The sequence below is a fragment of the Mastigoproctus giganteus genome, chromosome 11 (genome assembly GCF_048544385.1).
Source record: "Mastigoproctus giganteus isolate SK-2022 chromosome 11, ASM4854438v1, whole genome shotgun sequence".
Lineage (NCBI taxonomy): Eukaryota > Metazoa > Arthropoda > Arachnida > Uropygi > Thelyphonidae > Mastigoproctus > Mastigoproctus giganteus.
The window spans coordinates 52,920,220-52,935,278 of NC_143585.1; the positions used below are offsets into that span (position 1 = coordinate 52,920,220).

At 37.5% G+C, this 15,059-nt stretch overlaps 2 protein-coding genes across 2 annotated transcripts in view; both read left to right on the forward strand.

Moving 5' to 3' along the window:
- The window catches only part of LOC150078011 (sodium- and chloride-dependent GABA transporter 1-like), a 125,528-nt gene that overhangs the window by 29,241 nt on the left and 81,228 nt on the right, over window positions 1-15,059 (forward strand). The window lies entirely within an intron of this gene.
- LOC150078013 (uncharacterized protein F54H12.2-like) lies at window positions 369-1,604 on the forward strand. Its single transcript, XM_090384428.1, has one exon. The coding sequence runs from the start codon at window positions 369-371 to the stop codon at window positions 1,602-1,604; it is 1,236 nt and encodes a 411-aa protein (XP_090240554.1).

Consider the following 15,059-nt stretch of genomic DNA (forward strand, 5'->3'; position numbering starts at 1 on the left):
GATGAATGCGTACGTCCATTACTACACAATGCAAGCAGGGGGGAACCCCTACTTCGCTGGGCCCTCCATCCAGAGAGGTCACGGATTAGGAAGCATTTTCCGAACTGCATTCCGCTTTCTCACACCTATACTCAAACCTGCAGCAGCTTTCATCGGTCGACAAGTACTCTCGGCAGGACGAAATATCGTTGATGATGTTATATCAGGTGTTCCACCTAAACGTTCGTTTTTAAATCGTGTATCAGAAGTCGGGCAAGCCATTAAAGACAAGGTGCGTAATCAGAGAGGTGGTAAACGTAGACGTCGCGATATTTTCGATGGAAGTTATGATGTCTGAGCTGGATCTTTTCAGTAAACCTGCCACTAATATGTGTGTCGAACGGTCGTCGTATATTACTTTCCTTCCTCTGGCATCTGTAGATAGTGTAGGCCCGATCGAATTCTATATTCCGGGGACTTCGGAAGAGTATCTAGACCTCGGGAAAAGTTATTTGCGGTTGAAGGTGCGAATCACCAGAAGCGATGGAAAAGATCTGGAAGAAAATGATAAAGTAGGAGTCGTTAACAATTTCTTTCACTCTCTATTCAGTCAAGTCGATCTCTTTGTACAAGACAAACTGATTAACCCATCATCGAATACGTACCCTTATCGTGCATACCTGGAAACACTTCTTAACTATGGACGGGAAGCCAAGAATTCGCAACTGACAACTGAGATGTACGTCAAAGATCAGTACACCGATGTTAAACAGATGTTCGAGAAGGACGACAGTGGTATGTACCAACGATTGAAATTCTTCTCAAAATCGAAAACTGCAGAGATGTTAGGAAGACTTCGACTCGATCTGTGTCACCAATCTAAATACATAGTGAATAACGTCTCCCTCCGTTTACGACTGGTAAGAAGTTCCCCCGAATTTTGTTTGCTTTCCAACGATTCGTCGACTGCCAAGTTGAACATTATGGAAGCAACGTTATTCGTACGTAAAGTGAAATTGAATCCTCAGATTCAACTAGCACACATCAATGTTTTAGAGAAGAACCCGATCGTGTACCCTATTAATCGCGTGAACGTGACATACTTTTCTATTCCCAAAGGAATGGTAGATTCCACACGTGATAATATATTCCTAGGACAAATTCCATCGCGCGTGATTGTGGGTTTGGTGTCGAGTGAAGGTTTCAATGGATCGTACTCTCGTAATCCTTTTAACTTCTCTCACTTCAACCTGTGTTACTTACAAGTGACTGCCGATGGCATTCAGTACCCGTCAATACCTCTGACTCCCGACTTCAAGACAGGACAGTATACGAGATCGTATCTGTCACTCTTCTCTTCATTAAATAAATGGACGGAAGACACCGGAAACGATTTGTCATATTCCGAGTATCCACTCGGTAATGTATTGTACGGTTTTGATTTATCGCCAGACGAAAACGCGATTGGTGCACACATTAGTGCTCTGAAACGGGGGAGCGTACGTCTCGAACTGAAATTTTCATCACCATTGCCTGAAAACGTCACGTGCGTCTTGTACAGTGAATTCGAGAACGTGGTTTCGCTGACAAAAGACAGGTCGGTTCTTCTGGATTATGAACACTGAAGAAATAGCACGTTTGTTGGAAAGTGTTGTTAAAGATTACCCCATAAGTGTATGTGCTCGCGACGAACTGGCTACGAACATTCTTAGTAAACCGTTTCTTCTAGTCGTCAACACCGATCCATCCGACAGACCAGGAACCCATTGGATAGCTATTTACCTCGGAGAAGAAGAAGAAGCCGATTACTTCGACACGTTTGCCCGCCCCCCGCCCGAAGATTTTGTGGCGTTTCTGAAAAGGCAAAGTCGCAAGTGGACTCATAACAAGACTGTAATACAACATCGGGAATCTATAGCTTGTGGACTGCATTGTGTTTTCTTTTTAACCCATAGATGTCGCGGTATTACTATGAGACAGATTGTTAACGAATGTTATTGTAAAAATTTGTGGGGCAATGATATCATTGCTACTTTAGATGTAATCGATCACTTAAATAAACAAATTTAAAAAAAAAAAAAAATTGTGTACTCACATACTTATCCACTGTATTTTCTTTCCTCTCAAGCGACGGGGAGACGTCAGAATCGACGGCTTCTTCCTTGCACGTTTGGGCGCGCGCTTTTCCCCGGCCGCCGCGGGAGGGAGCACGAGGGCCTCCTCCGGAGGCCCGCTTTTCTTCTTCAGTCCCAGAAAAGCCTGCAATGTTTGAAGGTAGGCCTTCACCTTGGATTCGATCGACATGTCCTGTCTCTTCAGAATCTCGGACATCTCTTCGTCCAGAGAAATCATCCGTTGGTGTTCTGGTGGTGCCAGTAGTAAATATTTTTTGAACGAGTCGTTCATTTTCTTATTAGCGATGTTATCAGTGGAATTATCAGACTGCCCAGTAAGGGAAACAGTGCACCTCCCTGTTGGGTAATAAGTCTCCGTCGCCTTGTGAAGGGGACTGTTTTATCCGCTAGAACACGTAACAGCTTCTTTTTGCGCTGCAGTCTACGAAGTTCTTGTGGAGTGATTGGTATGTTACCTCTTAGTAAATTCTTACACAGTTCGCACAAAACAGTGACCTGAGAGTGCGATGTCTGTCTCAAAATTGTATTTGCTTGCTTGGGGCTGGCACCAGACAAAAACCTGATGAAGTCACTATGTTTTCGGAGTCTTTTAGCCATGAAGGTACATAAGTAATTGACGGGCCGTCCTCCGGTAATATGCACGAGCGCAGACGTAATTGTTCTGGTGTATCTTGTCGAAAGTCCAGTAATAAATATGAGAACGGTTTTTCTGTGGCCTCCTTATAAATATCGACTAGAACACTCGAACGCCCTGGAAATACTTGCGAGGCTAAGTGAGATATTTGTCGGGAATCTCTGGGATTTTTAAAAACGATTAAATAGTGTGAGTTAAGACTGATGGTCCGATATTGACTACCCTGACAGAACAAATTTTGGGAGAGAAGACAGATACTTGTATTCCTGTGATGGCTTCCTTTAATGAATATTTCAGCGATTTCGGAACTGTCTTTTGCAGCGTGTAGGAGATCGTCGATTATGATTAGATTTCTGACATGTCTATCGACTTCGGGCAGTTTCAAGCCTTTTACGAATTCAACCTGCGGAAACTGTAAGAACCGATCCTGCTCTTCAGAGTAGCAGTAAATTATTCTCTCCGGAGGGGGTGAAATTAACTGTTTGCTGTTTTTAATAAGGGACAGAATGAAGGTTGTTTTACCGCTTTGAGTACCACCGGCCGCGACACATGTGAAGGGGTGGATAAACGAACACATAGTGACAGTGTTATAACCGACGAATCATTTTTGATTGTGTTTTTCACGGAAGTATCCATATGGGAATGTACGGGTGTCCTCTCCAACTATGCGCTTCTTAAATGTGAAACCATACCGCCTAGTTAACGATGTATGGAGTAGCTTACACTGCCATTTGTCACGTTTCACGTTGAACGGTACAGGAAAGAGGCCCAGCACCACCTTTATTTGATATGTTTATAAGAACCAGATCGATTGTGAGAGAGTCTGTTATCAGAAAGTCACTTCGCGACTGATCTACACTGAAAAACGCATCCATAATTCTATCTATTGTCAGTTCTGATATCTTCATAAATGGAAGATTAATCGGTGTTTTTAGGGAGTCGGCGTTTACACATAAACGAACATGGCTAAATTCTCCTCCCTTGTTTACTTGTCCTATAATTAGTTTAAACATTTGTTTGAACAAAAGAAAAAATTGTTCCCCTGCAAGCAAATGTAAGTCTCGGTATTTGCACTTGTACGTTTTATACATAGTTTTATATTTAGAGGAATACTTCTCTGGCCCTTCACTGATTTCGTAGAATCGTTCGTATGTTTCGTCACCACCACCAATTTGAATCTGAAAAGAAATGAAAAAAAAAAAAAAATACTTAACGTTTTTGGAATTCGGATTGTAATTCTGCATATGAGATTCTGAATAAGACTTACAGGTCCTTCGTTTGATCCTCCTGCCCTCCCCTCGACACGAGGAGACAATGAAAAGAATTCTGCATTCTGAAAATGAATATTAAGCATTGTTATAAAACTGCATTTTTATCCCGTTTAAAAATAAAGAGGGATAATATAGGAGGAAAGTCACTCACCTCAGTATACAGTACAGTATTCGTATACAATATTTCAGCTTCAATAACTTCTGCAAGACGGACAGCTTCACACTCCAGTGAACTATCATCACACATGTCCATTTTTTTTTTTTCGGTAACGATTCTGTGACTGTGGTCGCTTTTAAAGGCTCTCCAGTAGCTTTATGACATTCTCAGTCATTGATCCTACTATTTCGTCAAAACGAAACTTGTTCGGAAATACTACAGACATCCTGTAAGTGGGTTTTAAGGTCAAAAGGAAAATAGTTTGTCATTCTGTAAGAGCTCCTAATTAGATAATTTCCAATGACACACTTCTTCTTGAGTAATATTCTTAGTCCATATCTGGGTTGAAGGTTGTTTTATTGGGCAATTTCCGATGACACACTTCTTCTTGAGTAATATTATTAGTCACATATCTGGGTTGGGACTGCTTTATATATGACTGTTATACGTTACATTTGCCATTTTTCAGCAACTGCTAAGATGAGTACCGCTCCAAAGAAGAACTATGTGTTTTTTCGTCGCCTCAGTTCACGCACTATTCTACGAGTTCTCCTGCTTGATTTCGAAGTATCGATCGTTTTGGAATGCGCTTCGAGTTATCTAAAACTAACGGTAGATCAGTGGAGTAAGATAGCGTTAAAATGGCCTGAAGTATTACTATTAGTTCGGGGTCGTGCACATGAAACTATTACATTTACAGATGGCTTGGAGATTGAGACAGAAGCTGGTCGTGCTACGATTACCAATGGTGAGCTGTGTGATTTTAATCTCGACTTGGATGAATGCGAGTCTCTTTCACAAAAAATACTCTATGTTGACGATTTTGTATCTGTGCTTGGGAACGAAGCTAAACTATTCACGCTGATGCAAGAATCAGTGATGGAAGTACTACACACAGCTCGCGAATGTTTACGACTGCGTCGACAGTTCACCACCACCAGTGATATCACATTTCAAGAAGCCTACGAGTATATGGTTCGACATCTGATTCCGTATAACGTTGTAACAGACTTTACGGCTAGATGTACTTTGCAGCAGAAAGAACCAGAAATTAATCCTTATAATATTCTGCAGGCAGTAGTTGGAATGATATCAGAGTTAAGGAAGCGTTATATTGAACGTTATGCTCATTTATTCCCATTTCATTGAACTGTGTCTTTTGATTGCTTGTGTTCTCGAAATGTTACTGTTTTGTTCATAGATGTACCTTTTTAAAAATGGTCATTAAAAAGCAGAAATTTTCTTTGATGTTTGAGTTTTTTGATTTTAGGAAAAGTGTCAATTAAATGGTTTGTCATCATCCTGATAGTGATTATTATTATCTCGGAGCCGCAGCGTGAAGATAGGAGTATGGACTGTTTCCACACATCTGAAAATGTTACTGTTTGTTCATAGATGTACCTTTTTAAAAATTGTTCATTAAAAAGCAGAAGTTTTCTTTGGTGTTTGAGTTTTTGATTTTAGGAAACGAGTCAATAAAACGGTTAACACACATAAGTTAAGACAATAATAAAGAGTTACAATAATAATAAAAAGGCTCAAATTAAAAAAAATGTATCTTCATATTGAATCTCTAAGGAAACGAACCTATAAAAGTTTTACTCACACACAAGAAAAAAAGACTCAGGTGGCTTAGTTAATAAACACTATGACAAGACAATGAGTTTTCTTTTTATCAAAGGATCAATAAAGGTTTAAATCTATGAGAAGACACTGCGAAAGAAAATATTTTTTGTCACTTTTAAAAATAAAGTGTCTCATACTGCGACATTACACAATTAACACAAATATTCCGATGACATTATTTGATATGTTTATCGCTTCAGTAAATAAAAAGTGATGGAGGAAGTCATCATGCTGGGACATTACACAATTAACACAAATATTCCTACAAGAATGCGTGTTATTCTTCTGGAATTATACAGTTGGGTGGAATTGAAAATGTATTTTCTTTTTATCAAAGGCTGAAATTTTCTTTGGTGTTTGAGTTTTGGATATTAGGAAATGTGTCAATAAAAAGGTTTACACACAACTTAAGAAGATATACTGTAATAAAATGTATTTTCAAAAAGGTTTACATACACACAAGAAAAGACTCAGGTATGATAAAAAATTAAAAGAGAGAAATATACGTGGTGCCATCTAGGGACAAAAATACGAACTACAAAAAACCCGGTAAGCAGGTGGCGCCATCTAGGGAGAGAAATGAGAACTAAATATCATTTTCACACCTGTACTTGGAGTATAGTATGCAATTGAGTTTAAATTCCTCCAGGTATTATGCAATTGAGTTTAAAACCATTTAGACTTTATGTAAATGTGTTTGAACCCCCAACATATCTACTCACTTCTTTTATCCCGTACACCCAGCAAATTGGTTCATGAACACATACATACATACACGCTGTAGTACAGACATATGACACGACCTTTTGATCTAGCGTACCATAAGAACTGGCGCACTATGTTCTGAGCAGCCGATGAACCAAAGAGCAAGAACAAAATGTTTTTACTTTCCTATCCGTTTAGCCAGCATAGATATTTCACAGATCTTTGCTTCTTCATAGTACTGTGGGGTAGAATAACCGACGTTATAAAATCTACTGTAAATTCAGCTTTGTGAACATGAAACGTACCATGGTTGAATGCCAGTCAGTGCTATTTAAATAGCAGAACATGAAATCCTATTCGGTTAAGTTACGCAGTGATTTATAGCATCGTAGAGTAGTGGCTTTGGGAAGTAGATCAGCTGTAGGGCGGAGTTTATGAGAGATGCAGCAACACCAGTGTTCATCAGATAGTCGACAAAAACGAGACCAAGGCGCTTCTAGTCGAGAAACTCCATTAATGCTCAAGGTTGTATATATTTTGATCATATATTTTGTAAGATTTCTTGCTATCATCTCGTTCTCCAAAAGCAAATACTTTTCGTATATTGATGTTTGGGTTGTTTAGATTTAGTGTCAAGGCAGCCAGGGCCACGAGGTGGCATATATTATGCCTATAAATTTCGTGTAATCTATAGTCAATTTGCAGGATGAATAATGCTAGTTTCAGAAGAGACAAACCATACAACTTTCGCCCAAAATCAGCTCTTACTACACGGTGTTAAAAAGTAAGGGTTCCTTCCGTCATTACCGGAATCAACATTTTCTCTCTCTCTCTTTTTTTATTTTTTATTTTTTTTTATTTGTGCCAAGGAAGTTAAGGACGAGCGACAACGTCTGCGTATATTTTTCGGTCGGTGTGCAGTTTTCTGGACGAAAAACAAGCGTTTCCGTGAGATAACATCATACAACCCTCGACCGAGATTTGACTAACTTGGCTATGTTGAAAAAGTTGATAAAAGTCCTTATGTCGAGAAGGAATTCGAACCCAAGAGTCTTTTCCATACTCAGAAGACTTAAAGCAGTGCCAATATCCTTTTTTTAATTTTCTTTTAATTCCTTAATAAATGTGGAAATAATATTTTCTTTGAACATACACGGGACAGAAGAGAGAACTCAGTCTGTACACTGAGAGCAATTCTGCAAGCAACAACTGATTACAGATGGATTTATTTGAAATTTTTAACTTCATTATAAAACAGAAATTTTCTCAAAAAAAAAATAAAATAGGATGTAGTGTTATAGCCTTCCTAGCTCGGCGAAAAATGCTTGAACAGATCGTTTGTTGGAAAAACTATTTCTTCTCTCAACTAAAGAAAAACTGAAAGGAGAAAGATTGGATGATATGGAACTATTTCCTAAAACAAAATGTGGTGGAACAGCTTTTAATAACAACATTTAACATTTTAAAGTTATAGGTTACCGTGCAGGTAGCTTATACACCCAATGTATTTTGTCTGTAAGTTTAGTGTGTTGTCTAGTCATTCTACCGAACGAAAAAAGGAACCAAGTTAGTCATCATGTGAAGAAACCCCATAAAAGTTTCTTGCATCATTGACAGCATTCGAACTGGGGATGACCAGCGATTATAACCAAGTGAGGGAAACTTTTAGTGATACTAAATATTTTTGCAGAGGTGGGTGAAAGAATGGTAGAATCTGGCATGAAGTGACAAATACAATAGCATATTATAATTGAAATGTAGGTCTAATAAACATCAAAAGAAATATATCCTTGTATTTTTAAAGATACCTTAAAATAAAGGTAAAAACTACACTGTTCTGTTGTATGCATAATACAGCGAATATAAAAACAATACGACTGACTCCAGATAATTTGATTTAGGTCATTGACTACGTTAATAGCTTTTTTTTTCTAAGAAAGCGTGCTGTTTTGTTTGACTTTCATGAGTCAAACCCCATTAACAATCAGAAGCAAACATAAACTTAAAAGATTTGCCCTCTTTTAAGAGGAACAAACAAACCCATGATTTACTCACCCTAACGGATGCCAAAATTATCGCATTGTGTATCCTTACTAGTTTCTACTTCAAATTTTATCTCAAAATTCATATCAGTCCAAAGAAATATTTGAAAAATAATGCGTAACTAATGTTTTTGCATTTTAAACGTTCAATGATAAGAGGAGAACGCAATCACTGAGATTGTTCAGGCATTTGTCCCAGGGCACTGGAAGAGTCTCCGTTAACTGAGGGTTCTAAATTGGACGTGGTGAGTTTTTCTCCCTCCTTTGTTTCTTTCTTATTTTTATGATTTTAATTTACTTTGAATATTAAGGTATTTTGCTACTGAGGTATCAGAATCGCGCCCTCATAGTAGCACAGTTCTAGAACCGCCGTCCTCCCTACACCGGGTGGAAAAGACCAGAGTTCAAGTCCCGTCGATGAAGTGAGGAATTTTTATGGGCTTCTTTCACAACGTGGCTGAGTTAGCCGTTCTCAGGCGAAAGCAGCATGGTTTTTTCTTCCGGAAACTCGGTTTTTCGTCCAGCAAACCGAAAATTGACCACAGAATACACGCAGTTTAGAGACAGTCTCTCAGTACTGAGCAATATGGGCTTAGTCGCTGATGCTCCTAAAACCATATTACAAGAATAACAACAGCAGAATCGCACCTTGCCAAGTGTAGGCTTAACTGAAGCTTCAATTTTTCGGTTAGTTTCGGGGTACTTAACGTTCTTTGTTTTTACAGTGCTCTTTGAAATTATTACAGTTACGATATTAAATCACGAAAAATATACAGCATGATTCAAAAAACAAGACATTTTGAAATATTCATAGAAATGAAAATTGCCATTTTTTTTTTTATTCGGACATACACAGATGGACAGAGAATCTATGAAAGTTTTTTACAGACCCTAAAGCTCTCGATGTGAGTCCACAGGTCACAACGCGGATGTCGATTGAACAGTACAGTTCTTCCCCAGACCTCTACCAGTATGTCTATGGTAATTGATGATGATGTCTCAGTGATCCTTGTCTCATATCAGAAAGGCGCATAATGGCCTTTAGCTGCCGTTGTGCCATAAAACCTCCAAAAACAACAACAACAACAACATATCAGGAATGTTTATTGACAATAGTAACATAAACGTAGCGGTTTATATAGCTCCATAAAAAGAAGTCTCATGGCGTTAGGGCCCTCGTAGGGAGTACAGTTGGTAGGATCGCCGTCATCCCCACACCGGGTAGAAAAGACCTGAGTTCGAGTCCCGTCGATGATGGGAGGAATTTTTATGGGCCTTTTTCACAACATGGCTGAGTTAGTTGGTCTCAGGCGGGGGTAGCATGGTTTTTTTTCTCCCAGAAACTCGGATTTTTCGTCCAGCAAACAGAAAATCGACTTCAGAACACACGAAATTTACAGACAATATACACGGAGCAATATGACCTTAGTCGCCGATGCTCCTAAAACCTTACAACAACATGGCATTAGGTTCTGAAACTTGTGTCACTTGTCATCTTCTGATGAATGACAAGTTACACAAGCTATTCTTCTTTGGTATCATCTTGTCCATTGCTGATGTAGTGTGCAATATATTGTAATATTCTCGCACATCTACAGGAAAGTGAGATTATTATTATTATTATTATTATTATTATTATTATTATTATTATTAGCCATATGGTGCAAGAAAGTCTGAGGTTATGCTGCACGAGGCAAAAAAAATTTGAGTAACCCTGAGAGAGAGAGAGAGAGAGCAGTAGAAGGAAATCACCAAGAAAGAGAAGAATGATGATATCCAGCTCAGGACCCTGGGTGTGCAAAGCCCATATTCGCCAGATGTGAGCCTCAGGGGCTGGCCCACCTCTTGCTGGAATATGAAGTCAGTAGAATATTCACGAAGTTGAAGCATAAACCACTTATTTATCATGTCCTTATTTATCAAGTAAAGGTTCCCGTTGATCGTATTTTTAACAAATAAGTTAATGTACGCAGTGCGTTACATTTCAGGTTCGTTGATTATTTCTTAAATTAAAGGATTTTTTCTTTCATTTTCTGTGATTAATATAATAGAAATGAAAAGTAAATATATTTTTATCTCTGTCAATTAATTACTATGATTATAATTTTATAAAACACAATAAAACTCTATAGATTTACGTTCTCTAAACTTAGCAGTTAAGTTTAATTACAACGGTATCATATTCGTTACTTTTCTCCAAAATCCTTTTTTTTAAGTTTTTTCTTCTTCTTCTTCTTCTCTCTTATATATATCTTCACAAGCAACACCACATTCACGAGTCTCGCTTGATTGTGTTTGTTTTGTTCGTTGAGTTTTAGGCGTCAGCAATTTAGGCCATATTGCTCCGTATATAAATTATTATTATTATTATTGCTCTTATATTATTTCTCCCTGATCGGGGGATTCCACTCCGTGACGGGTAATGCTACCAAGTATACAGGGTGGTTGTAATGTCTGGGTTACTGACGGTCGAGGAAATCTCTTATTATTATTATTATTATTATTATTATTATTATTCAACTTTTTATGGATAAAGAGATAACTCAAAAGGATAAATGGAGCATTATAAATAACCTGCTAAGTACAAGGAAGAAAAAGTCAAAGGGAAATCAAATCAAAACACTATTAGAACAGGTATCTGGTACAAATAAACAATATGAGGCCGCAAACAGATTTGCCAAAGCTATATTAGAGCTCAGCAGATACAATATACACTATTGGCAAGATTCCCTTGCTCAAAAAGATAATCTTCCTCAGGCAGTGAACTCCTGTGTAATCTTTGCTCCACAGTACACGGAGATTCTCAAGATCATAGAACAGTTAAAGAACAAGAAATCTTACGAACTTGATTGTATTACAGTAACCGAAGTAAAGAGAAATAAAGAACAGTTCACTGTTCTCTTGGTGGAGCTTATAGCACGGATGATGGCACCAGGAGTCTATCCTACAAACTTACTTTCTTTTAAAATAATCCCTATATATAAAAAGGGACCACCTGGTGACTTTTGTAATTATAGACCAATAACAATACAGTCAGTTATAAATAAGATAATAGAAAATTATATATTTACCCATATAAGTAAATATCTACATCAATATGGACTGTTAAATAACTCTCTATTTTCATATCAGAAGGGTAAGAGCTCACTGGCATTATTAGAGAGTTTAGCAGACTCTTTTAACTTACATTTGAACAACAATAACTTCATAATGATTTTATTTATAGATTTGACCAAAGCATATGACTTAATTGATATCTCAATCTCGAAACAGAAATTACTGAAATATGGTATAAGGGGAACAGTCAATCAACTCTTAACATCTTATTTAACCAAAAGAAAAATCACAGTTGAAGTAGAGAATACAAAGGGAAAATCATACAATATAAAGAGAGGAGTACCACAGGGGGCACCCATGCAGGGCCAATCATGTTCAATATCCAAATAAATGACATATTCGAAGTAATTAAGAACTCCTTTATAAAAATTTATGCAGATGATTTAATCTTATATACAATAGGAAAGAACCTAACTAAAATGGAGAATGATTTACAACAGGATGTAATAAGTTTACAAAATTGATTGCATGACAATAAATTAGCACTCAGCTTTGAAAAAACAAAATTTTTGGTAATTAGACCTCCTCATCAAACCCTGGACATTCATCCCTGTATTAAATTACATGAACATAAATGCCTACATGAACAGAACTTCCAGAATTGCAATTGTCTGAGTTGAAGAAGTTTCAAATCACTGTTACCTTGGGTTATGGATAGACTATAATCTAAGTTGGGCAATGCAAATAACAAATTTGTACAAAAAAATGAGATTTTATGTGTACTTCTTTTATTATATTAAAAATAAATTAAATCAAAGAACAAAAGTCGCCTTATATTATGCATTAATGGACTCCCAACTCAATTATTTAGTAAATATATGGGCAAGAGCAAATATAACTGAAATAAGGGTTATAAACAATTTACTAAACAGGATTCTGAAACTGTTAATGGGGACAAACCCTTGGAATGATCTGAATAAGAGAAGGCAATTTTGTTAAAATACAAAATACTATATCCAATTCAAAAACTGAAGTTAAATTTATTCTTGAAAAATCTTAACGCTATTTATGAAGAGTTGAATCTTCAAAGGAATGTTTCACACAACTTAAGGAATCCAAAAGCAGTTGTTTTGCCTCACCCTAGGGTACTAAATAGATTTGGAGATAGGCACACAATGAATATATTAAATAACTTGTTGGCAAGCGTTGATTTCAGGCTCAGGCGAGGTTATTCAATCTCCAAATTAAAATTCCCAGTAAGAAAATTTTTTAATACTCAATGATACAGCAGAATAGATTTTCAATGCGGATCAATCAATACCTCTGTTTACAGAGTGGAATGTACTATGTGTAATGACTTCATTGTCTTTTCTGTTAGCTAACAATTTTGTATGCAAAAACTGATTTAACTGATGAATTGCAACTTGTTGTCAAGAAATTTGCTTTTCTTAACGAGTTCTTGTATTGTAAACAAATTCAAATGATAAATAAATTTATATTGTATTGTATTGTATTATTATTATTATTATTATTATTATTATTATTATTATTATTATTATTCATATGGTGCAAGAAAGCCCGAGGTTTATGAAGCACCAGCCAAAAAAAATTCTGGTCACCCTGAGAAACAGAGCGAGAGAGAGAGAGAGAGAGAGAGAGAGAGAGAGAGAGAGAGAGAGAGAGAGAGAGAGAGAGAAAGAGAGAGAGAGTCAGAAGTAGAAGGGAATCACCAAGAAAAAGAAGAATGATGATATCCAGCTCAGAACCCTGGGTGTGCCAAGCCCATGCTCACTAGATGCGTGTGTTCTGTGGTCGATTTGCTGTTTGCTGAATGAAGAACCACAGTTACCATGAGAAAAAAACCATGCTACCCTAGCCTGAAGCCAACTACAGCCACATTGTAAAAAAAAAAAAAAATACCCATAAAATTTCCTCCCGTCAGTGAGGGGATTCGAACTCAGGTTTTTTCCACGCGGGGTAGGGAGGACGGTGATTACACTAACTGCGATATCCAGGAGGGCCACGAGTCTTTCATAACAATACATGCAAAGGGTGCACGGACCGTCTAAAGCTAACAACACTGAATTAAAACCACATTTAATATACGAATTTCTTTTTTCTATACCAATTGTATGTAAAACATAAATAAAATAAATTGCCGAATTTATATTTGTCCAATTATAATGAAATTTGGTTTGGCTAGACAAATATTTTAACAAGCCCAAATAAAAAATTTCATGAAAATCCATCTATTGGAAATTCCTCTGTTACATGCGGACGGAGATCGCGAAGGTAATAGGCTTTTAGCATACCCACACACACATATATATACACATGAAGATGCCTAATGAAACAAAAAAAAAAAAAAAAAAAAGGAATAACACAAAACACCTTCAATTTTTGGGAGTTCCGTTCATGGAACTTGATTTTTAGTGTCCCATGCCAAATGTTGCAACGGTTGACTTTTGAGCTTATGTTAAGAGCGACTTCCTTACTGAGAATAAGCCGTGTCCTACGTCATCCTCTCTTACTTTCTGTTTCATAGCAAAATTCGTATCACTTGAGTTTACTGTACGTATGATAACTGCAACTTATAAAACTTTAAAAGTAAACACTTTCGGATAACGGCAGAATTTTTAAGGTACATGCAACTTGTAAAGCAAGTAAGTAAGTGGATTCTTGCACGTTGTATTCTTTAATCAAATTCAAATTATTGTTTTAAGAGAACCCGAGCTTGTCGACTATTTACTAAACCGATATGAACCGCTGACCGATTTGCGTGTTGTGCGAACCCCAAAAAACTACTCTCACCCTTGTTGTTGTTGGGTTTTAGGCTCAACAGAAACTTAGGTTATATTTCGACGTATATGTATTATGTCTGTAAATTGCGTGTATTCTGTGGTTCGATTTGCTGTTTGCTGTACGAAAAAAACCCGAATTTCCGAGAGAAAGAATCAAGCTACTATCGCCTGAGATGGGCGCCTCCGTAGCCAGGTGGGAAGGAGCAGCAGTGCGTAGCACACGCTTCTTGATTAGACCGAGGTTCGAGCCCGTCACCACCAAATACGGAGGATGAGGAAAGGTCAGGGAATGATCACCGCATATCCCGGAGCAATATGGCCTTAGTTGCTAATGCTCCTAAAAACCAAATAACAATAACATCGCCTGAGACCGGCTAACTCAACCAAGTTGTGAAAAAGGCCCATAAAAATTCCCCGCGTTATTAACGGGATTCTGACTCAGGTCTTTTTTCACCTATTGTGGTGAGGGCGGTAATTATACCAATTGTACTACCCAAAAGGGTAGTACAATCTTCTAAGAGGCTGTAGTTAGCCAATCTTCTAAGGTCGGCTAACTACAGCCTCGACTGAAGAAGACTAGAAATTCTTCCAGTCATCTACGGGAATAGAATCCAGATCTCTCCAAACGAGTGGCAGATGCTAAGTAAACCAC

Excerpts from the sequence above, each read along its gene's own strand:
- LOC150078013 (XM_090384428.1), top strand. The coding sequence starts at position 369 with ATGTGTGTCGAACGGTCGTCGTATATTACTTTCCTTCCTCTGGCATCT.